At 46.9% G+C, this 25,223-nt stretch overlaps 1 protein-coding gene across 3 annotated transcripts in view; it reads left to right on the top strand.

The window, feature by feature from the left end:
* Window positions 1–25,223, top strand: part of NUFIP2 (nuclear FMR1 interacting protein 2) — a 507,895-nt gene that overhangs the window by 350,758 nt on the left and 131,914 nt on the right. For all 3 annotated transcript variants that reach the window (XM_069615277.1, XM_069615278.1, XM_069615279.1), the window contains exon 3: window positions 2,758–2,790. In XM_069615277.1, coding sequence (XP_069471378.1) covers window positions 2,758–2,790 — 33 coding nt within the window. The remainder of the gene's footprint in view (window positions 1–2,757; window positions 2,791–25,223) is intronic.

Raw genomic sequence — 25,223 nt, forward strand, 5'->3', positions numbered from 1 at the left:
TTCCATTTAAACCACTCTATCTTTACCGGTCTTCTTCCTGAACCCGGTCTCCGATGCAGAGAGGGTTCTACACAACCTAGACGTCAGATGAACTCTGAAGTTTTACCTTCACAGAACAAGCCAACTCTGAAGCTCTTCACAACTGTTTCCCTTTTGGTAACCCAAAAGGGAAACCAGCCTTGACCGCATCCATTTCTCGTTGGTTTGCTTCATGTTTTTCCGACATGTTTTTCCGAGACCTACACGATTCAAGGCCATCAACTACCAAAGGGCATTAGTGCACATCTGGTCCGTGTCAAAGCAGCTTCTGTTCCCTTCCAAAGATACGTCCCTTGGGAGTTCATTGCCAAGGCGACTACGTGGGCCTCCCCATCAGCTTTCTGCAGACATTGGTGTCTTGACCTAAGCACCGGGGCTCAGGCCCAATTTGCCCAAGCAGTTCTTAAGTATTTGTTCCAATATGGGACATTTCCAACCACCCATAATACATATGGTCAGTGCTTGGGAATCTCCCACAAGTATGGAGGAAAGGGGGCAGGACGTAGGAGTTTGACAGTTACTCACCGTAGTGACTACATTACTCCTAGTCCATAGTCCCCTTTCCTCCATACGCCCGCCTGCCGTCCCCGCTAATAAGTACCGTTTATTGTTGTTAAATGGTCCTGGATCTGGTGATAGAAATGGACTGAAGGGCGATGCACTGGGCGGAGCTCAGGAAGGCGGGCTACGGTCACGTGCAGTGGTCCTGCCTAAAAATAAAAGGACAGAAGTTTATTTTTTGGTGCTTTAAAGTGCTCCGGTCCTGTCTCAAAGAACGAAATGTCCCACAAGTATGGAGGAAAGGGCACTATGGACTAGGAGTAAGGTAGTCGCTACAGCGAGTAACTTTGTCATTCCAAAAACGCTGCACCTCCCACCCCCCTTCCCGACACACACTTTCGCCCAACACCGAAGACAACGGACTAACACCAGAGCGGTTTTCCCGACATGTCCCAATACAAGGTTTGGACAAAGTCTGGCAATTGACCAGAAACACACACACCTGACAGCCCTTTCCCTTCCCCACAAGGATAAAAGGTGGCACACAAAAGCACAGAGAGCAAGGTAGACCACATGACATGAGAGCTGACTCAGCACGGTAGTTCAAGAGGAGGTGAAAGACGGCGAATACCGAGAGGGTGACAAGGCGAGAAGTGACCTTGTCCTTTCCAATCAAGGCCCGTGAAACATACGCTAATGGAAACATAAGACCATGAACAAAAGCCAGCGTGTCTTTCAGCAGATTTCTATGGTACGCGAGACCCTCCTCTGCCAATAACCAAGCTGGGGAAGGACGCTGGTCTCGTTGATACCAATTTTGACTCCAAAGATAAAGAAAGGCAAGCGGATCATCACAGCTGGTGAGTTGAGGGGAGAATCAATAAGAAACCAAACTGTTTTACAAAAAGTAGCCAACAGCAAATTTGATCTTTGAAAGGTTTAAAGATACGATTGAGGAACGAGGGGGGGGGTGGACTGAAAACGGAGGAGGCCAGCACCACATAGGTGCTCAAGCAGGAAACTGGTCAATTACCCGATGGTAGAAACTATCAGGACTAGAAGCCCTTGGGAGGAGACGAAAAGGGGTCAAAGTGGTGATACAGCGGTCTTGTAAAATCCTCTGTACCGTCAAAACTCTTTGACCTACAAATTATTGTGACGCTAAGGGAAATTAATCCAGCGTGGTGAAATGAACGTATGAGCAGTGTGTTAAAAGTTGGCAAGAAGTGAACCCGGTGGAGGGATGCTAGCAAGACAGGACGAAGTTTAATGTCCCATAGTGAACTGTTTGGTAAAGGTTGGCAAGAGTGAACCCGGGGGAGGGATGCTAACAAAAAGGGACGAAGTGCAAAGTTCCAAAGTACAGGGAACTGTTTGTTTGAAGTTGGTGAAAGTGAACCAGGAAGAGGGAATCCGACAATTGGAGACGAAGCCTGAAGTACTGTGTAAACGTACAGTCAGTACAACCAATGCAGATCACAAGAATGCTACCGGAACAGTTGACATCTTTCCAACCCAGCCTCTGAAATGGACAATGTGTCTTTAGACCTGTAGACTGCATTACAGCTCACTTGTTCACTCCAACAGTACATACAGTCGAATATAGAAGGTGCCTGGTCAGGAAGTAGTTGCTGATGGATTGACTGTCAAATTATGCGTTGTGTGATTCTCTATTAGAACTCTAGTGCCAGGATGAACTTTTTTCTGGAGCTGTCTTTAGATATGACCGGCTCCTGTCATGGCAAGTAGTAATGCCCAGAGTCAATTGCTCCCACCTACTCACACGTTGTTACAATGGCTGCTTTGGGCAGTAAAGTGCCCTGTCTTAATTACCTCTGTTTTGCCAGAATCTAAAAGTGTTCTGTACAAATGGCAGAGCAGAGATTTATTTTCTTTCTTAATTGGAATTTATAGTACTGTTAGGGAGAAAGTTTGTATTTTTACTATACATATTTGCTGTTGGTCTGTAATGTCTTTAAAATAAGTCTGTGGTGTTGATTGTTCGCCTTTCATTTTTAAGCCGATTTACACCTTTGCTTACATGCAGTGTGTGCCGGAAGCAGGTATCATTTCCTTTTGTCTTAAAAACGATCTGACAGCTGTTTAAAATCACCAACACCATTGAGCTGGAGCAGACTCCTATATTCGAATGTTTCAATTCTCGCAGAAAAAGTGATTGTTGTGATACACTTTAATATTTGTTTTCTTACTTTACAGAAATGGAAACTATTTGGCATCTACAGAAACAAGGTAAGCACTTTGCGCTTATCCTGGCAACATCTTGGAACATGCGATTTAGTGTGCTTGATGTCTGACTTTTTTAACATTGGTGTCTAGCTGGCTTGGTATGCTATATAGTGCTGTAGCACTGCCACCTGTCCAGTTTAGCAAACGGAGACCGTAAATTATATTGATCCACCCCTCAATGTGGTGGGTCGAATAAAGGGGACATGTTCATACATATCTAAACACCATAATAAGGAACAGAAATGCCACAAGCGAATTTACTCACAAGAAATATGTACAAACAGTGAGAATAACCCACATGACCGACCCTATAGAAAATTAATCTCATATATGCTACAGGGAAGATGAACTATAATCATGCGGAACTGAGGGATGGTAGATGGGCATTTGCACTTCAGGACACAAACATAAAGTGAAAGGTGTGAGCAGTTAGTTGCGTTCTCCCCAGATCCCACCGACCCTGAATAAAAGTTCTGGGTCCGTCCTTTGAGTGAAAACTAGTCTGCTTTGCCAGACCTCTGTGGTTGAACGCACAGACTGATTTCACATGGAGTATCCCCAACCACTTCTGGTTCCAGGTACGAAGTGGCAGACTGTCCCCAACAAGAAGTTAAGGCACTGTGCTGCATCTTGTTCCTTGTGAAAAGAACAGATGGGTCTTGAGAAGGTAAAGCGTTATACACAGCCACATTTTAGTTTCTGGGAGGTGCCTGTAGCAGACTGGTGTAGAGAACCATGTTCATGGTTCTTTCTTTTTGGTTCTCAACCATCTGTCCAGTCGTCTGATGACTCGGGTGGGCTCTGGCGTCCACGCGCGACAGATATTCAGGCAGGTTTAACCCGCTTTAAACTTTCTTCTGCCTTCTTTCGCCCCCTTTTTCTTGTGTCATAGGCATGTTGAGGGGACATCTCCTTGCAGTTACATAAAGGAAGCATGGGCACTCCATAACAAGGCAACCCTCTTCCACAGGCTTTGCATGTGTCACTACCTTATATGGTACAGAAACGGTTTGGCAGATTGTCTGACCTTTTACAGAAAAAAACAAAGAGAAAACCTTGCCTTCCCTATGCTCGGTCCTCTATTGATCTGGACAATTCTTGGCTCTGTCATTCCACCCACATTCTTGAACAAACCTAGCTCTGGATTGGGGGTTTATGACATCACCCCCTGTTGCAGAAGCCTCACGGTCACAGTTAATTTTCTCACCAGAACCAGTTATTTCCCAACCAAGATCCTGCAAGCAGTCCGGTTAAATCTGAGCAATCCTGGTGCACACACAGGGTTCATACTCTTCAGCTTGAAAATGTAGCCGAGACAACTCCAGATAAGAATATGCTTGGACAGGTGTGGGATTGCTATTGCCTTCGCTCATTATGGCTAATGCTCCTTTGTTGATTTTAATTTTGGTCTTATGCTTGAGGTTTTTAAATTTGTTAAAATATGAATGTGGACTTCATGTTTTTAAAATGGTGGTTCTTTCACAATATGCTTGTTTTTAAACAATTGGATTTTTTTTATTCCCTTTCATTTGTGCTAGAGAGCATTTCATTCCGGTTTAAAAAAAAAATCAGCATTTGAGGCATCCATTGTTTACATCTCAGCTTCAGAAACCAACATTTTTCTTATTGGTGTGATCTTCCTTAATATCCCATGCAAAGTCAGAACCCACAAATGAAATCTGATCAAATTTTAAGATTCTAGTGTTCACACCTTTTGTGCCTCTAAAAGAAATGGGTTCTAGAGATACTGATTCGGTGACATTTACTGGATCCACATAAACTACTCCCCACAGTACTCGAGGAAAAGCTGCTTTCGCATACCTGGATATACACAGAGTGAGAAGAAACTTTCTGTTCTTGCATAGTAAAAATTGGTGTAGGAAACAAGAGCACGCGGTTCCATGTGTTAATATCCCCACAAAAATATCGCCATACAAGAATGGCGCTGTTTTTCTTGCAGCAGTAATAACCCATGAACCTGCAGGGGACACCCCAGCAACCCCCATATTTTTTTAAAGGGACTGGGAGACATCCACGGAACATCCGCTCTCATTTACCCCATAAATGATCCCCATAGTGTTGCATATGCCGTTTCCCAGCGACCACTTGTGTATAGGTGCGTTATAAATGCCATAGCATATCATATATATGGCAACATTATTTATGGGGATAATATTACCTAATACCGAGCACACAAGTTAGACCAAAGACTTATCGTCTGTTGTCACTAGCTCGCACATACAGGAAGACATTACTTATGGGATCAATAGAAATGTTTCCTTTTGAAGATCAAATCGTTGATACAGCCACAAAGAATGGTACCGTAGGGTGGCAATACCAGACAAATTCCAGGAACAATTAGCTTGGAGAGAGAAACAGAAAACTAGCAGCCTTGTTTGGCCATGTGAGAACACACAGTAGCCTGTGACATTGATACTTGAGGGAACCAATGTAGATGCCTTGACAAAGGAATTATCTGTGTGTGCAGCAGACAGTAGGCAACAAAAAGGCGTAAGTAACAGTATTGCAGAGAAGCAATGCATGTTTGGGCTTTACGGCAGACCAGCAGCACGTCTGTGTTCTTTGGCATGTGGTGAGTGTGGACATGAGCAACACTAGTACCAGGATGTGCATTACAGACCATTTCAGCCTACCACTGGGACACCAGCAGACAATCCAGGCTGAACGAACGATTAACTTTTCACACCTTGGCACCTCTAGCTGTGATGTCTGGCGTCATTATGGTCCAGTGAAAGAAACAAAGTATTAGAAGCAGCAAAGATAAATGTGCATGGTAATTTCTTCCCCTGTCGGTGATCGGGCATCTGGTTCCTGCTGTTCCTTGGAGTAGCTCTCTGCCTGGCCGCTGCCTTAGAGCCGGAGCTGGACCGGGGCGCTTTCTCTTTGATAAGCGGTAAGCAGAGTAAGCGTGTTTTGGTTCTGATTGCTCTGAGCAGTTGAGCAGTTATCGAATTGCTGGATTTCTAGATATTTTGTTTGTTCCACACTTAGAAATCTAAAAGCACCTTCTATAGCCTGACAGGAGACTCTGGGGTTAATACCTTTTGATCCTGTCAGCTAAGTCAGGCACTCCTGTAGTCTTCTTAACAAAAAGTACTAAATCTGCAAGAGGGACTAGTAGCTTCTGCTTTTCTTTTTATTTATTTACTTCTTGACTCACTGGCGACAACCTCTGGCACGTGGGCGCCCATGCATTTTTCTTCTTGGTGTGTTACTTCCTCTGTTAAGTGGAAAGTGTGGCTGTCAGATTGGCTGAATGCCATTGAAGCAAGCTGTTTTTTTTTCTTTTTCTCCCGTACTACCTCCTGTTGTCTTTGGAGTAAACCTGACTCCGAAAGTAACTAACAATAGTTTGCTTATTTTCTTTGCCTATATTCTGATTTCAGGACACTGCTGAATAAGTAGTAGTCGGGGCAGTGACTCTTTTGGTTTTTGCCCTTCCCTTTACCCTTATACGGGGGTGGATTGCCTTTCAAAACTGACAAGAAAATTAAGAATGGCTACAACCTTAGAAGCTCCGTTGTGGACTAAACCCCAATTAAAAAAACAGAATACCCTCAATGATTTTTCCGTGGTTGCAGTAGGAGTTTCATCTTTTAGACCATATAAAAACGGGGAGGGGGGTTGCGTTTTTCCACCTCGGAGTGCCTTCTACGTAAGTGACCTCCAGATAACAACTACTTCTGGATTGAGTCTAAATAGCGGATGTTTGCTAAATAATGCTTCCACTCCGGTTAATCCTATCCCGAAAGGCGTACTGTGCTCAGATCGTAATTATACTTTAACGGCTACCACTATGAAGACTGCTATTGGAAATGTTTTCCCTTGTGCCATCATCCCAGTGAATAACTCCCCTCCGGAGTGTTTACCCAAGGAAACAATTCGGGCATCTAGTCCTATGCCAGTTGAAATAGAGAAAGAGAAAGCTCGAGTAACTGGATTGGATGGACCCTACGAGTTGAATGAATTGTCAGTCCTGTGGGAAGAAGTCCAAGGTGCCAAAAAAGGGTCTGCAGAAACTTTAGGTTCTCAAGTTGATGTCCTTACTAAACCTCTCGCACCAGTAAAGACAAATGACCAGGGTTTGGGCTCCAACTCTATAGTAGCCCTACATTTTGTTTTGAGCTCCCTGGTAAAAGTTTTTGAAAGTATTAAATCAGAGGTACAGCAACACTCGGGAATCCTTCCTGAAGTTACAAAAGAGTTGGAAGTCAGTTTATAGTCAATGGTCTCCTTAAAATCGGCAGTCAATGATTTAAAGTCAGAAACAACTTCACTACTGTCCACTCAGCTGCAGATTCAATCGGTAAAAATGGACTCTGTCCAATCTGCGGTCCGCCTTCCAAAGGGAGATGGAGATCTTCCAATGTATTATTCCGGAAGTAATTAAGTTGAATGCTCACCCTAGGTGCGCCACTTGTAATCCAGATCTGGTTCCGAGTATCCCAATGCCTGATGTGGATGACACGCCGCTCTCTGCTTTCATGATGGAACAATTTATCTGGCTAGCTCAGCTAGCTGAGGGCTATTTATACTATGGCCGTGATGATGAAAGTTTAATAATGGTGGAACCATCTACTAAAAATACAGCTCAAAAGATAGTCTAAGAAATCTAATGAAAAACAAAGAACAAAGGAAAAGTCAGTAGAAAGCTGCTATTGTTGCCCTTAAGGTAATAGCTCGAGAATCTATTAACCCTGTGAAACAAAAAAATGGTGGCGTTAAAACGAATCAGCCTACTAAAGTCTTGAAAGGAAATATTCCAATGCTTTCTGACAAGGGGTGCGTTAAAGACCTGAAGCGCTCTGGAGGGGAAAAAGTAAAAGAAACTGGTATCTCTAGGAGACCTAGTATTTGATTCTAGTGCGAAATAATCTTTAAAAAAGAGAGCCTCAGTGGGAAGTCAAACTGACATTTTTGAGCCTCCAAGGAAAATTGACCCAATTTTCCTAAAAATAAAAAAAACAAGAAAAGTTAATCTCTCTGAAAATGAGAATTGCCCCTATTTTTCTTAAAGCGTCACTAGCTTCAAAAGCTTTGCCTTCCCTACCTGGGGCTCATGCCTTACCCCAGCTTGTGGTCGTGGTCTTGAATAAGCTACCCCGACGGTTACGTCCTATAATTTGTTATCCAAGCATAAAGTGAAGGGGGGGGGCTCTAATGGGGGAAAAAAAACTTGGTTACCCTCCCGCAAACATTGTTGACAGTTAATGCGGCTAATACCCAACTGGGGAACAAAGGGTCACTGGATAATCATTTAGGGCTTACAATCCATCTTTCGAACTTATCGAAGTCTCTAAAAGAACTTCAACCTGTAAATCGCTCAAGAGTTCTGAAGGAAATGAGCACCATGCCAGCCCTGAAGTTCATATCTACTGCGGATATCATGCAATTGAGCTTCCCTTGTTACCCAGATGTTAACATCGCCAAACTGCAAATGAATTCCATATTGGCTTTGGAGACAATGTTGGGGGCGGAAGCGGAAGCAGAAGCAGATTGGTCCACAAAGGGCTTTCTTATTTCCACGATGGCCCCTGAAGCAGATACGTTAAGGGCAGTCCAGGGGGCTTTGAATCAACTTTCTAATGCACAACCAAACTATGAAAATCTGACTTTGGCAGGTTCTAAAATCTGGGAATGTGTTCAGAAATCTTTTCCCAGATTTGTCTTGAACTAGGATTTTTTTTTTTTGTTTGTTTTAAAATTAACCTTTCACAATCAACAGTCGTATTTCCACAGTACACATATAGGAAAACATGCAATTTAACATCAGATAAAATTGACAGTTAAATGATTACAAAAATGATTAAGAACCGTAAAAAGAACATTTTTACAATGACTAATTAAAAGTGATAAACTAGGATTACCCCAACAGAAACTCTAACAATGGATATTGTGAGATGCTTATCATGGAATACGAGAGGCACCAGTTCGATCTTGGTTGATGTTAAACATATTATTGTCCATAATTTTCATCTAATTGCTTTTCAGGAGACTTTATGCTCAGATATCCTGAATGTAGAGGGTTTTTCTACCTATCGGCAAAAGGCCCTTAAAGGATCAAAGGGTCGTCAGAGTAGTGGTTTGGTTGTACTATGTAGCAATGTGATCTTTACTGCATCTACCCTTCTTTCGAATGAGGAAAATGGTATTTTTGTTGTCCAAATGGAAAAAAGTGATCCGGAATAGACTTCCAATTGGATTTTGTTTAATCTGATGCCTCCCAGCTGGCTGACTTTTTGTGAACTTTGTCAGACCTTCTGGTAGATTTTTCCTTTCAATTTCCTGATGACCATATTATTGTAATGGGTGATTTCAACTCCCAATGTGTTGGCACACAAATTGATACCCAATCCGTTAGAACAAAAAACTCTAATGGTTATGTATGGTGCAATTCTATGGCATCCTGGGACCTGTTTATGTTGAATGGCAATATCAGGGGTGACATTCCCAGTAGATATACTTGGCAGCGAGACTCCAAATACTACACCATTGATTATTTTTTTCTCTGTAAACCACTCTTTGATGCCTGCTTGGAATTTCGAATCATAGAGGGCAATATCGATGATCACAATATGTTGTAAGCAACGATTAAGCTACCCCAAAAAAAAGCAGGTGCATGTTTTCTCTGAAGTCTTGTAAGTAAATGCAGGTAACCGTGTGGTTAAGTTTGAGAGAGGTGGTCATATTCTCACAGACCAACTACAGTCAGCCTTAAATGACCTCTCTCCTCTGCACAATTGGGTATGATTTGTCAACCCCTAAGGTTTGGTGACTTCCTTTGGAATTTAACCCCCTTCCCCAACCTATCTGGGCAAAGCAGCTGCATGAAGCCCCACAAATATTCCTTTGATATTAAAACTCAAGCAAAGACTTCTCCTAAAAAAAAATAGAAAAAATAAATACAAAATTTTAAACTAAGGGATCCCCATCTCTTGGAGTTTGAATTAAAAGCACTAAACTCACAAAGAAACTAGCTACGATCGCAGACGTTTACGAGAGAACAAAGAAAATGCGAGGAAATGCTGTCTGCAAAAAACTCTAGACATTTTTGGTTGATTGTGGGGTCGTTGAGGGGGGTCCACTTGTGATCAGCAAGAAACGATCATACAGGAGTCCACCTGGATTAAACATTTCTCTGGTCTATACGGCTCACCAGGACTCCAGGTTACCAGGACTCCAGGTTACCAAGCCAGTATGACCTACCAAGTGGTCCCTAAATTACACCTGTGAGGATATTGAAATTTTAATTTAAAAATCTTCCTCCTCAAGGGCGGCTGGGCCTAACGGCCTGAGTAATGCTGTTCTAAAGTTGAATCCAGTACTATGGTCAAAGATGTTAAAGGCCCTGTTTGACAACGTTATACTCTCAAGGCTTCCCCCTGACTCATGTAGAAAGTCAATTGTTATTCCTATTTATAAAAAGGGAGATAGGCTGATAATCTGAGGGAATTAGTCTATTTCCATTCTAGATGCCGATGGGAAGATCTTTTCCGGCCTTATATCATCGGAATTAGAGGGCCATGGGTATCATCCCGAATCAGCAGACTGGCCTTAGGAGGGGACTTTCCATCTCCTTGAACACACTCCTTTTGGGCTGTTTGTGTTCCGATTCCCTGGATAAAGGTAGTTCTCCCTTGTACGTTGCCTGGTTTGACCTCTCGCAGGCCTTTGATTTCATCAATAGGAATAGAATGTGGACAAAGCTAAATCTGTGGGAGATCCCAGACTCGTTACTTTCGATCTTAGTGGATTTGCATGAAGGATCCTCGCTAAGAGTCCGGTTGTCCAAACTGGGGGTTCTGTCCCAATCCATTCGGATAGAAAGGGAGGTGCACCAAGGTTGTCGGTTAGCAGCTCTTCTTTTTATTCTTTATTGGATTTAGGGGAATGGCTGGGGAAATCGGGTCTAGCGGCTCCTAGATTTGGTAATTTGAAGATGAAATGGTTTGCGAAGCTGGAGACATTGTTGTCTTTGATCGGACGCAAGTCGGACTGCAGCGCTTACTCAGTGCTCTGATGGAATACGCAAAAGTTAATGAATTAAAAATCAATCCCAAAAAGTCAAAGATTGTCTTTAAACACCCTTTGAGGAAGATTAAACACTTTGTTTGGCAGCTAGACAACTCAGGAGTTTCTCCATCTAAGGAGCTGATCTATCTGGGCTCCAAAATTACTGCTTTTCCTAGTAGGTGTGATTTTCTCTCCGCTGTAGACCTAAAGGTAGTCTGCTTGGTCTCTCAGATGAAGAAAATCTGCCTACCGTATTATATATTTTCACTCCTCCCGTTAGTAAAATTTGATGTTGGGAAGGTGTTCCGAGTACTTACTTTTGGTATAGAATGTAATCTGCTTGCCTACCATGCTGACTGGGATAAGATGGAAAGTAACATTGGGAAGAAGTCCTTGGGGCTCCCAGATTGTGCCCCGGTTGCCTGCTTAAGATTCGAGCTTGGTCTTATCTCCCTGAAAAATTGGCTGGAATGGAAATGGATTTCATGTCACAGACTGATTCTAGCCCCCCCATAATCATTGCTCTAAGGTACTCGCTGTCGCTATGATGAAATCATGTAATCTCTTATTAAATACTCTGAGGTCTAGATGTCTTGAATTACTTACCCTGTCTGACTCAGATGCAGATTCCCTTGTTCAAAATCCTTTCAAACAAAGGAAAGCATACATCGGATGGATTGAATAAGAACTATGGATAAAATGAGGAGTGCTAAACTCTCTTCATCCCCCGCGACAATTGATAAACCAAGGTCTCTTTTGCCGCAATATCTGAAGAAATCCTCAGATGCGAGAACACGGGTGGATTTCCTAAGACGTAGACTTAACTTACTGCCAACCTTGGAAATCCTCCATGTTAGTTTTGATGATCTCTATCCCACTAACATATGTGATAAGTTCAGTGCTAATGTAATCCAGTCAATTTGTCATCTTTTGACTGTGTGTGCTGGGACCTGGCTGTTGAATTTCGAGGTTCAAGCGTTTTATGCATGATTCTAACTCTTCTTTCAGACAGCTTCTGGTATCAATTAATATCTGGTAATGAAGTGTTTCTTACGTTTGAGGTTGTTTTAGTTCTAAAACAACTTAACTTATTAGGTATTGGGGGAATCTGGAATGCTTGGCCAATAACCTGAGCAATCTTGTTTTATTTTTTTATTAATTCATTATTATTTTTACGCTGTTTTTTTTGTTGGTTTTTTTTGGTTGTTACATGTATGTATATTTATGTATCTGTTTGTGATTTCATTTTATACTATGTAAAGTCATCATTCTTTTGGCTAGTGCACAATAAAAAAAAAAAATTAAAAAAAAGTGTCAGGCTTTGGAGTTGTGGTACTCAGACCATATTTGAGGCTTTTGGGCATTTTTCACTTGTACTGCGTTTGCCTTTAAATCCTATGTTCCCAGCATCGGCCTTCGGATGGGTAGAGTAGTGAAGGAAAAAAAACGGTTTTGGAAGCGAAAAGCCACTAGCTCTTCCTAGACGTATTCTAGTTTGGACCACAGTGTAGTCTGGCTGTGGAACTGGAATGTTGAAGGGCATACGCAACGGTTGATTTACCAATTGGTCATGGGGGGCACTTTGAGTTGGTGCTGATAAGGAGAGCGTTGGCTTAGATCAGTCTTGTTTTCTGACATATTTCGGAAGGTCTCATTTTAATATTTGAGTTCAATTTATTTTTCTGATCCGCTAGAATGTTTGTTATGGGCATAATGCAAAACCTGTTTACAGCATGTAAAATTAGGCCTTCTATGATAAATAAACTGAGAATTAAGTTCTTCAACATTATTTGTAGTGCTGTACTGATCGTTCGTATTGGCACTTGGCTCTTGTATTGCGAAACCTATATAAACGGGTAACCCAGATAGGACAACATGGCTAGCCATTGAAGAAAAGGAACAGAACATCCACCCCCACTTTTTTGATGTGTGAGGTAAAAGGGTAAACCACTCTCATAAGGGTTAGATTGGCCAGAGGGCAACAAGTCTTCCATTTGTAAGGGTGTCCCTAATTACGCTCACACCATAATGAATACACCCCTCTAGGGAAATGGGGCAAAACAGCGATCTTGTAAAGATAACAAGTTTTAATCTCACAAAATGAGGGTGGTAGCAAAGGATTCTGCTGCCTGAACGGCTGTCTCCTGCCCCTCTCCCGTTCTTTCTGCCAAAGTGGTTTCAGGCAGAGGTTTATATAGGCCTGGCTTGCTGTGGTGGTCACTGGATCATGGCTTCACCCCAATCCATCCTTTTTCCATAATGGGGATGCTCCAAAGCCGCCTTTCTTCGTTGTCAGCGGTTTTGTCAGGACATGCTGTTCTACATTTTGCTAGCTATGCAAAAACACACTCGCTCATGCTTTCCTCCATTTTGATAACTTTGCAAAAACGCACTGCAACTCTGCAGACTTTGAAGCCTAGCCCAAGGGAAACTAAACTTTATGTACGAACAATTTTCATTCATTCTATCCATATTTCACTCCTCCTGCTAACGTTATCTGGGTTCTGTTCTTTTTCCTTAATACTTATAATTTATCCCATTCTGCATTTTGCCGCACAAATAGAGTCCTAGTTTTAACGCGCATGGACTCTTGATGGACAGTGGACACCTGGTGAATCTGTTCGTGCTGGCCATGGTGACGAACACCACACACTTAAGCGCCTGTGGTCTATTTTAGATCCCGCATTCCTTTTGGGAAGAAGGGGGAGCTTGACTCCTCTATTGAACTAAGATTTTACAATGCCTAGGATCTTACATTACACATCTATCCAGCTAATAGTTAAAAGTGCGTTATATTTAGATAATAACTACCTTCTTCAGTGCTTGTCTGTGTATGTGATTATATTTGCATGAGAGAGCCTTCGCAGTCTGTCCCCCAACATACCCCCCGCCCCCCAAGTCCATTATAGCACCTTAAAGAGGTGTTGCTTAACTCTAAAGCGCTCGGGGTTTCGGGAGGACCCTGGTTCCTTCCCAACACCCCCCCCCCTTTCGTTACTTCTACATTAAAAAACTCAGCTTCGTGGTTTATTGCATGGAAAGGTGCATTAGAACCCCCTGTTGATGCCATAATCAACAGCACTATTAGGTACTACATTGACACATTGGAGAACCAATTGGCATGTGCAGAAGAGAACCAAGAAGAACATAACGGGCACCAGTTTTTGTTTACTGCTGCCGCCAGCCATGACGGGACCCAATCAAAGGCAAGTGATAGTCAATCCGTGTTCTGAACTCCACCTACTCTTGCGTCCTGTCCCCTTTCCTCCATACTGCATGGGTGTCCCTTCCTAGGGACGGGAGACAGAACCTTTTTCACCAGTGAAAACCTTCTTCACCTTTAAATTTAGAGGTGTGCGGGGGTGCGGCCCTGGTAGCATGCGCTACCTTGACTCTGCCCTCCAGCGCCACACATCAGTCCCCTTTTCCGCATCGACGGGAACGGGTCAAATTCACCAGCGCAAATGGGTTTGGCTTCGCCTATGTATTTCCGTGTGCGGATACTTCTTCTCTTCTGTCTTTGTCTTTTATCATTCAGGTACTCGGTCCTCAGGCGCCACCATCCTCCCCGGCGCATGTCCACTTCAGCCGGTTTCAGCAGGTGTCCATCCTGCGACTGGCTCCTTCCGTCTTCAGACTACCCACGCCCTCTGCCTACGTTGCCTTGGCCCAGACCACGGTTGGCAATACTGTTCCTCTGCCATCCAGGAGTGGTGTGCCGCCAATGACCTCTGCCTTAATGCCAGTAAGACGGAGATTCTACTCATCGGCACACCCGCTCCCTCCTTCCCTGCAGCTCTCTGGCCGGCCTCCCTTGGCTCTCTTCCTGCTCCCACCTACGAGGCTAAAAACCTCAGGGTCATCTTCGACTCCACACTGCTTCTCTCCTCACATCTCTGACGTCTCTAAGAAGTCGCACTACCAGCTGCAACTCCTCAGAGGTATTCTTCCTTTCCTCTCCTTCCCCCAGAAGCTCAATGTCTCCAGAGCCGTGGTTCTCTCTAAGCTGGACTATTTTAACAGCCTCTATCTAAATCTGCCTGCCTCTACTCTCCGCCCTCTGCAACTTATCCAGAACAAGACTGCAACACTTGTCCTAGGCCTCAAGCCCAGGGATCATATCTCTCCAGGACTAAAATCTCTGCACTGGTTCCTAGTGTCTGCGAGGGTCAAGTTCAAAACCCTCTGCATTGCCCACAAGGCCCTCTGGGGCCGCAATACTTCCAACTCTCTTCCTAAATATCTTCCTTCTTGAGCTCTTCGCTCATCTGCAGCCAACTCCCTCAGGGTCAGTCGCTTCTCCAAGCAACGAGTTGGTGGTAGATCTCTCTTTGGCAGGAGCCTCCCTCTGGAACAGCCTTCCTGCCTCCCTGAAACTTGTGGAGAACCATCCACGGTTCCGCAAGCACCTCAAAACCTTCCTCTTTGCCTCTGCTTGCTCCCTGTATCTCCCCTGCTGAACTCCTGGCAGAAACTGTACTGGTTACCTGGCCACCCTTTCTGATTCTCGGGCCCTGCTAGTTGCCCTCCTGCGCTGCCTCCCTGGCACCCCCTGCACCGGGAGACTGTTTTCTGTATCCCTACGGTCCCCCTACCAGCACTTATATCTGCACTTACCGTGCACTGCCACCAGTGGCCGTTTTTATTTATCTTATTTATTCAATTATCCCATGTACTGCACTTCCCCTCTCCCTTCCCCCACACACTTTTCCCTTTTCCCCTCCCCTGCACTTGCACGATCTGAATGACACCTGGCCTAGTAGGATCGTTGTTCTATCCTCCCCTTTGTTCCCCACCTTTGCCTCGTCGCATCTTGAAACACTTGTGTGTAGACGCGTTTTACAAATGCCACATCATATCATGTTCGGCGTGTGACTCGCTGTCTTTGAAGGTGCTGAAGAACAGACTACCCAGGTGGAGCAAGCTCTTCCAGATGTCGACCCCAGAGGATCTTAAGAACTTCGCAAACCAGGCCAAAGGTAGGGCTGATATTTCCAGCGCATCCAACAAGGGAGACTCCTTCCCAGGGTCTCCCCCGCGCCAGAGGGACCGTCCAGGTCCTTCGACCAGCACATGCACCGAGGCTGCTGCAGCTACCGGCTTTCGGGTCGAGGGATCCTCGGATCCTCCCGGGTGCAGTGTTGAGGGACCGGTAGGTTCTTGTACCAGATCTACACCCTAGGGGCTCCACCCTTTTTCCGGTACCATGCTATGCCCTAACACCAGCAATACGTCCGAGGTGGCTATGCCATAATACCAGAAATACGTTCAAGGGGGCGCCTAAACGCAGCTCTACTGAGGCCTGAGGAGCAGGGTAGGCCTTGTGATCCACAAGTAAGTGTCTTGGACGAGGCCGGGCCGAGCACCACGTGGCAGGCAGCTCGACGAATTGGCCACCGCTCCAGAAAGAAGCACCCATCCAACGCCATTCCAGGAATTCGGCAAAGAACGAGTGTCCAGGTGGGACAGGCCTCAACCAGGTACGTGGCCTACAGTCTACCCCATTTGTGCAGGGCAGCTTTCCTTTGCGTCCATATGGACAGGGTATGGAGCGGCTCCAGCAGCCCCCCCGCTACCCTGTCGGCAGCCCCTGCCACATCTTTGGCCAGTGAGGAGGTGCTCTTCGAGAAGTTCATCGGCTTCATGAGGTCTCCTCAGATGGGGGTTATCATCAAAGGGTTATCATCAAAGACGCCAATTAGGGAAGTCATCCCCCCAGGCTAGCGGCACCACCGACTCCTCCATCGGGCTCCCAGGCCCTGGTGCAGCCACCTCCTCCGGCTGCACAGCCAACTCTGCAACATCCACTGCCTCCTCAGCCTCTGGCTACGGTCCCTTTACAACAGGATCCTCCAGATCCACAGGATGCGGACGAGGATGAGGATCCGGGCACGCCATCCTCAGCAAGGGCCTTCCACAAACGTCTTGCTGGCCTGGCGGAGTACCTGGGCCTCCCCAACCCGAGGTCGAACAGCCGGCAGAGGGGGTTCTGGCTGAAGTCCTCACGTGACACCCCTCTGCCAACACAGGGATTCCACTGCAAACCGATAGTCTCTCTGGCCAAGAAGGGTTGGCTCAAGCCCCACTCGGTCCAGCCGGACAATCGACCCCTGGATGCCAAGTACGGGCAGATGGAGGGGGATACTCTTGCTCTCGACCTATCCTCAGCCACACTCCTCAGTGATTGCTGCGGCATCACTATACTCAGTCATCCTCCACCTCCTCCTCTGCAGCGCTGCTAGGCAAGGAGGAGATCTTGGAGGCGTACGGCAAGAAAATATACTCCAACGCATCCTTGCACCTTCGTCAGGCCAACGCAGATGCCAAAGGTTATGGCGGGAAATTGCGTATTTCCTCCCGGAACTCCCCAACCAGTGCCAGTAACGCTTTAAGGCTGGGCTAGCTGGGCTAGCTGAAGCCAAGCTCGTCGCACATGACCTCATGGAATCCACAGTGGCTCCTATCGATACCTCAGGCCATGCCATCTGCATTGCCTCGGACATGAGAACTGCCAGGCTCCGGGCAACCCGGATGTCCAGGAGCGCATTCTAGATGTACTGTTCGAGGTTGGGGGGGACATCTTCCACTCCTCCACTCCTCCACGGACGAAGAGCTGGATAAAAAGAACAGCTCACAAACGGCAAAGTCTCTATCCATCCTTACAAAAACCGCACCCAAATTGTACACTCAATCTCAGCAGTGGTTGGAAAAGGGTTGTACATATGGAGTGTTCTGTGACTTCTAGGAACGCAGATCCAGGCAGCCGGATCGCTCGCCGTATCGGAACCGGCACAAACCACAAAAGGGGGGGGGATAAGGGCTTTTTCCAGTCTCCCTCCTCAGCATCCGAGGGAAAGAGAAGGCATGACGTGCCCCTTCGGGTCCACGTGTCTCCGGTGGGGGGCAGGCTTGCTCTCCTGCACATTTCTGGTGTCAGAATCCACAGGGTACTGCCTTCCTATCCCAGCCTCTCCTCCCCTCCCCTCCACTCCCACAGGTTGGGACAGCAACTCTTTTGGCAGAGATCCAGTCGCTCGTAGAGAGCCAGGCAGTGGAGGAAGTTCCAGCCTCCCAGCGAGGCTTTGGCTTTTACTCCAGGATTTTCACCATTCAGAAGAACCAGGCAGGCCTAAGAGTTGTGCTGGACCTTTCCACCCTCAACCTCTCCCTACCCCTGCAAAAATTCAAGATGGTTACGCCAGCTTTGATAGCAGAGACATTGGACAAGGGAGACTGGATGAACTCACTGGACCTGAAGGATGCGTACCTACACGTCCCGATTTGGCAGCCCCATCGTTCTTTCCTACTGTTCATGATCATGGACTTCCATTTTCAATACAAAGTCCTTCCATTTGGCCTCAACTCAGCCCACTGGGTCTTTACAAGACTCATGAACGCTGTGGCTGCCCTCCTCAGAGCGCAGGGCCTCCACATCTACCCATACCTCGACGACTGGCTCGTCAGGGTTACATCTCCGGAAGCAGTTCTCCACTCTGCCCATGCCCTCATGAACACACTGCACGATCTGGGCTTATCGCTTAGCCTTAAGAAATCACAGCAGCAATCTATGCAGACTGACATTCCTGGGAATCATTTGAGACACGTGCTCCGAGAGGGTCTTCCTGTCGGAGGACAAAATCTCAGCCATCAAGAGGGCCACTGCCCACTTGCTCAGCAGAGAGGTGACCTCTGCATGGTGGTACCAACATCTCCTGAGTCTACTGGCAGTGGTCCTATTAGCCGTGCCACGCACAAGACCAAGGATGAGAAGGATTCAGCTGCACTTCGCGGCCTCTGGAATCAGTAGCGGGGCTCGCAATCGGAGATCATCAACGTTCCTCCATCTCTCCACTTGGACCTAACCTGGTGGTCCATGGACGGCAACCTACAGACGAGCAAGCCCTTTCGGCCGCCATATCCGCAGGCCACCATCACCACAGACTCCTCGCTCGAAGGCTAGGGAGCCAACCTGGACGATCTCTGTCCACGGCACCTGGAGTCGACAGGAGCAGGAATACCACATCAATTGTTTGGAACTGAACGCCATCTGGCTAGCGCTCAGTGCATTCCTACCACTTCTCAAGGGCAAGGTTGTCCTCATCCAGACGGACCACTCGCCCAGTATGTACTACGTCAACAAGCAGGGAGGCACCAGATCCCCTCCTCTGTGCAGACTGGCGATCAGCATGTGGGAATGGCCCCTGGAAAACATTCACCTTTATTTACTTCTCAGCAGTCCACCTCCCGGGGGAATCCAACCTCGAAGTGGACAGGCTCAGCAGTCTTGGAGCGGACAATTACGAGTGGCTGCTAAATGACCTTGTTATTCAGAAGAGCTTCAACAGGTGGGGTCACCCCCTCATGGATCTCTTTGCCACCTGGCAGCACAAGAAGTGTCCCCAGTTCGCATCCTGGCAAGGTCAGGATCCTGGGTCTCTAGGCGGCGCATTTCAGCTCCAGTGGACCAGCATGAAAGCCTACGCCTTTCCGCCCACTCCTCTGATCCACAGGGTAATTTGCAAGATAAAGGAGTCTTGCCGACTCCTTATCATCCTGATAACTCCATGGTGGCCGGCCCGGCCATGGCTTTCGGAGCTACTCGGCCTCCTGCAGGTGCCCCGATACACTTTCCGACGGGCCCAGCACATCATCTGGTGCAGCTGGGGTGGCAGAATCATCCACCCTGTGCCAGGGAAACTAGCCCTCACAGCGTGGTACCTGAACAGGTAACCCTTCGCCACCTTAGCCTCTCATAGGCCAATCTGGAGATCATGCAGGGCGCCAGAGCAAAGCCACCAGGGCCCAGTACAAAAGAAAATGGACCAGATTCTGCCACTGGTAAGGGAATTGACCCCTTGGCTTGCACGTTGGACAACATGCTCTCGTTTTCGGCTCACCTTGTTTATTCAGGCGTACAGGTGGACACCTGCCGCACATACCTTGCAACCATCGGGGCTTACAAGAACTCAGAAGAAGGCATATTTTCCTCCTCCAACCCTATCGTCAAACATCTGACGGGTCTTGCTAGGCTCTACCTGCCCGTCAAGAGACCGCACCTGGTGTGGGACCTTAACATCGTCATTGGCGCCCTAGCGCACAAACCATTCGAGCCAATTTTGTCCGTGGACATCAGGCTGGTCACCATCAAGACGGCCTTACTAGTCGCTCATACCGAGGCTTGCAGAGTCAGCGAGATCCAGGCGCTGGTCGCCTCTGAACCATATACCACTTTTCACAAGGACAAGGTAGTTATGCGGACGCACGCGGCATTTCTGCCCAAGGTTCCATCTGCGTTCCACTTGAACAACAAAATAGTCCTTCCTACGTTCTTTCCTGATCCCAAGGACAAAGCCCAGAGAGTGCTGTACTGCCTGGATGTCAGGCGTGCCCTAAAATTCTACTTGGACAGGACCAAGGCCTTCCGCAAGTCGGACGTCCTATTTGTCACTTTCAGAGACTCGAGGCCAGGCTATCAGGCCTCTAAGGCTTCCATATCCCACTGGATGGTCTCTGCCATCAAGGAAGCATACGAGGGTCTGCACAAGCCACTTCCGGCCAACATACATGCAGGGCCAAGGTAACGGCCATCGCATTCCAGCGCCATGTCCCTTGGCAGGTCATAAGCAGGGCGGCCACTTGGGCCTCTCCCTCTGCTTTCTGTTAGCATTACTATTTGGATGCCAGCTCTAGATCTGAGGCGGCCTTCGGACAGGCGGTTCTCAGAAACCTGTTTGTTTAAGGAGGGACTCCTCTCCACCCTGGGGCTACATTCAGTTGTAATCGCCCATACAGTATGGAGGAAAGGGGACAGGACGTAAGAGTAATTATAAGTTACTCACCGTAGTGAATAATGTACTCTTAGTCTATAGTCCCCTTTCCTCCATACTTCCCACCAACCTCCCCCCTAATAATACTGGGGTCTATTAGGCAATGTTAAATCACGCGTCAATGTGGACTGAGGTGTGGCGCAGGAGGGCGGAGTCAGGGCAGCGCATGCTCCCTGGGCCGTACCCCTGCGCGCGCCTCTAAATCTAAAAGGTGAAAAAGGTTCCATCTCCCGTCCCTTGGAAGGGACGCCCATACCGTATGGAGGAAAGGGGACTGTGGACTAAGAGTATGTTAGTCACTACAGTGAGTAACTTCTCATTTTTCTAATAATCCTGGATATTTTTTTATCACAAGTATGCAATCCTCTCTGCACTCTTTTATTGAACCTAGTTAGCTGTACGCTTGCATCTTTGAAACTGCTTGGATTCACACGATATATATGCATAGACTGTCATCTATTGGTTTTTGCTGATTATTGCATCATGTGGTGTTTTTGAACTTGAATAGTGTTTCGACAGGGACTTTCCTGTAACACTATTCATAACATGTGTACAGTTACGCATGCTCCTTTACGCAACGTCCTCCGTTGTTTTTCTTTTCTGCCATCGGGTTGGACGAAATCAGTTAAAAATAAATGGATGTTGATTCAGCGACACAAACGCTTCTCGGCATTGTCTTCTGGAGACCGGTTAAACAAGATATCAATGACTTTTGTGATGCCGAAAGGCAACCAGTCGGTTGAACCGGGGGAATTTCTAACACAAAGCAGGCACATAAGAATGCCTTAACTCCCAGAATGCGTGCCACATTCTGGAATAAAGCACTGTGCCACATATACGATGCATATGGTGATCAGAATTTAAAAAAATTTAAATTAAAAAAAAAACGGGACAGGCTATAGTTAAAAGTAGGACTAAAGTAAACGCAAATAAAACTGTAGCCATACTTCTATGTCACTGGTCTGTTGCAGGTGGGGGGTGGGGGTGCTCACAGGCACATTCCTCTCATTGGAGGAGGGCAGCCGGGGTGGGAAGCCAATGGGGGTGTGAAAAGCATTCACACCCCCATTCACGCCCAGTTAGAACCGTGCTGGACCAGATTTGGGGATTTTGAAACCTGGTCCCAGGAAAAACTGGGACCGTAGCCACCCACCCTTCCAATCCGGGACAGGGTTTATAAAATTAAAAAACTCCTTGGACCGAGGGCAATGTCCTGGGACTGCCACGGGAAAACCGCAACTTCTGCTCACCCTAGCGATGCATTCACCAAAAACAGGGCGAGTTTCCTGTGGCAGAGTTGGGATATGCCTGCTTTAAAAGAGTTACCGAAAAGCGACACAAAGAGGGAACAGTTTCCCTGCAGCCTGTCCCCAGCTCCGAAGAGCGGACATAGTCTCGCTGTGGCGATACAAAGGCTGCAAATATAAAAAATGTGCAACTGTAGTAGAGCATAAATGATTGAACTCTCAAATCTAAAATGGTGGAAACATTTGTCCCAATCAGCTCCAAAACAGTGACATACTGAGTCAAATAAGTGCCAGAGCATAAAAACACACACCTCAAAGGAAGAGTCAAATAAAAAAACGAACTCCTTCAAAATCAACCTCATTAAAGATCCCAAAGCATCACTCACAACCCAAATAGTAACTGAGGTGGAGGACAGCTTATCTAATGTAATGCAAAAGAAAGGCTTATTAGATTCAAACTTAGAGGAACAACTCACACCCTCTACAGGTGAATGGGCCAAAGAAAGTTTTTGGGAGAACAATGGATAATGTCCTCCTTTATGGATTTTATTGAAAATCATCCTATCAAAATAAAACAGGTTTTCTATAAAAAAAAAGTGGCCCAAGTAACAGTTCTAAAGTATGTGACAAATCCAGAGTATGTCCCCCACAACCGCCCTCCCCCAGTGTGAGCCAGCCCCTTTGAGACTAGGGAGGTGGGCTTGCTACAGTTAACATCCCCTAGGGGACAGGGCAAGGGGATCCCACTGGGGGGTGTCACACCACCCACTCCTTCAGCCATCACCCACACACCCGTAGGGAGTGGGAAATCTCCAGACAGGGATATGTTCTCTCTCTTGGTCACCCCAAAAACTAATACAATTGTTGGCTGTGTGGGAGCTGAAATGTATAATAATCAATAGCTTCCTGTTGTACGACTGGTTTGGTTACTGACCTCAGTTATCCACAATCCTCGCCTAATGAGTCACCTGGAGGAGCATCAGATGAAGAGCCAATCCAAAGTGGCGAGAGAGAGAAGCAGACCGAGTTTAGGAGAGGTGCGAGATGTCCTTGTGGGAAATGTGGCAAGACAGAGGGAGAGAGTAGGCTAGGTGTTGCGTCTCGACAGGAAGCTGGCCCTCTTGAGAGGTTGCAGCACCTGCCAAGCAAGGATCTGGTTGGGCCCAGCCGAGAGGAGAGCGAGCACCTACCGAGAGATCGGCGTGCAAGGAAGCAGCCACCAGAGTCCCGCCGGATGCCAGTGATAAACTAAAGTCAGCTATGCCTGATGCGGATCCCAGTTGAGTTGCCTAAGCGGCTCTGCATCAGACTGACTCATCGTCCCTCCTGGGGCACTGCCCAGAAGTCAAAGGTATGCAATGGCTCTGGGGAAATGCAAGGAGGGTGGAAAAGGCCAAAGCAAGGAGAATACCAAGCAACTCCAACGTGGGGTGAGCCCAAAAAGGCTCCAAGTCAGGGTGGGAGCCAAGAAGCCCCACAGCGGGGAGAATACCAAGATTCCCTATGCTGCAATGAGCCCAATGAGTTACCAAAATGGGAAGAATACCGAGAAGCCCTATGACGGTCATCCTACTCATTGGATGACAGCACACGATTTATGGAAACTTCTATACACAGAGGGTGGAAAGTGCTTTGAATCGGCCCAAGAAAGTCTTCTCCCTTGTACGGCATTGTCATCTAGAACTGACATGCCAGTGGGTGTTATAAATCACCAGTCTTTTCACAGTGGTCTGTCTGACTTTATCAAAAAAGGTCAGCAGTAAACGTGACCAGATTAGACTGTCTGGTCAGTCTGCTGACCCAGTTGTCCAATCAGTCCCCCTTGTGACCCCTGATGAGTTGTTGTCATCCGCAGAAGTCCTGACTGGCGGATTCTTCCGCGTTGGGGATGGATGCGCAGAGGTAGGACATTTTAGTCCCTTCTTTGTATCCTTGTCACTCTAGTAGCGCGGTGCCGCTGGGAGTATAAATTCCCTCCTGTCCCAGCAGACATCGCGTTGCAACCCTCTCGGATGCTCTCTGCTTCTGGGTTCCCTCGCTCCTTTCTGCTGTCGCTCTTGTTCCTCGTATTGTCAGCAGTGTTTCCTGGCTTTGCCTTCCTTAGCGAAGCTCTCTCTCCTCTCCCTCTTGCCGCCTCTCGGGTGGTTCTATATCCTTTGCTTTTGGCGGTTCCGTTCCCGCAGACATGGCTCTGCCCTCCTTTCTCTCGCTTTTTGCTTCTTTGGACTCCTTGTCCCTCTCAACCTTCCTTTGACTTGGCTGGCTGGGCTCCTCTGTGTTCCGTCCAACCCTTGGACTCTCCACACCTTAACCGGCGGAGCTCTCAAACCTCCGACAGCATTCAGCAGATCCTCATTTCTGTTCCCGCAGATCCACGTTTCAGCAAAGCATCTTCCGCCTTACCAGCTACCTCGCATTTCAGTCTGTGCTCCATCTTCCCTTCAAAAGAATAGAGGAGTCTACTAGTCATCAAGGGTTTTTCCCCACTGGGGTTTTCCCTTATTCCGGCTTGGTTCCGGAAGGGAGGTCCCGGGACAACTGTCCATCAGCGGTCACTGTGGCCTCCCTCTGTGACGAGCACGCTCACCGGAAGGAGAGAGACTACCTAGCCCGAAGACATCTACAAGACAAAGGCAACGATTCCTGCAGTTCAGATGAGGAGAGTGTGAAGGAAGGGGGCGAGAAAGGAGTCCGGGTACGGAACGTATCACAGTTGTGGTCTACCTTTCCTTCTTTCTTGACCGACACCCTGAGTCACTAAATGTGTCAAATCTCTGTCTCCCCTGGCTGCTATTCCTTTAGGGACTCTGCAGGAAATGATGCTGCAAATTGCTCCTTGGATTACTCAGGCAGTTCATTTCGCCTGCTTTTCGGCTGTAATCCAATGAATTTGAAGCAGTCTCATCATCCCCGTTCTGAAAAAGCCCTCTCTAGATCTCTCTGAGCTCGTTAATTTTCATCTCTTCTCCCACCTCCCTTTCTTTATGAGGTTTTTGGAATTGCGGATTTCTCCTCTACTCTCCTTTTCTGGAACATTCTAAATTCAATCCCTTCCAGTCTGGCTTCCGCCCTGGTCGAGGCATGGAGAGTATACTTGTCTCAGTTCTTGACAGTCTAAACCGATTGGTAGATCAGGGTCAGCCTGGGGTTTGGGGCACTGATTCTTTTAGACCTGTCAGCGACATTTGACAGTGTACCATCTGGTGCTGCTCAAACGCCTCACCATGCCGGCCTCTCGGGACAAGTCCTCTCCTGGTTTGCGCCCATCCTGACAGACGCAAGTTAACCATTAGCTCTCCTTTTTTTTCTGCTTCAACCTATTTCTTGT

The sequence above is a fragment of the Ambystoma mexicanum genome, chromosome 9 (assembly GCF_040938575.1).
Source record: "Ambystoma mexicanum isolate Mex_15411 chromosome 9, UKY_AmexF1_1, whole genome shotgun sequence".
In the NCBI taxonomy this organism is placed as follows: domain Eukaryota; kingdom Metazoa; phylum Chordata; class Amphibia; order Caudata; family Ambystomatidae; genus Ambystoma; species Ambystoma mexicanum.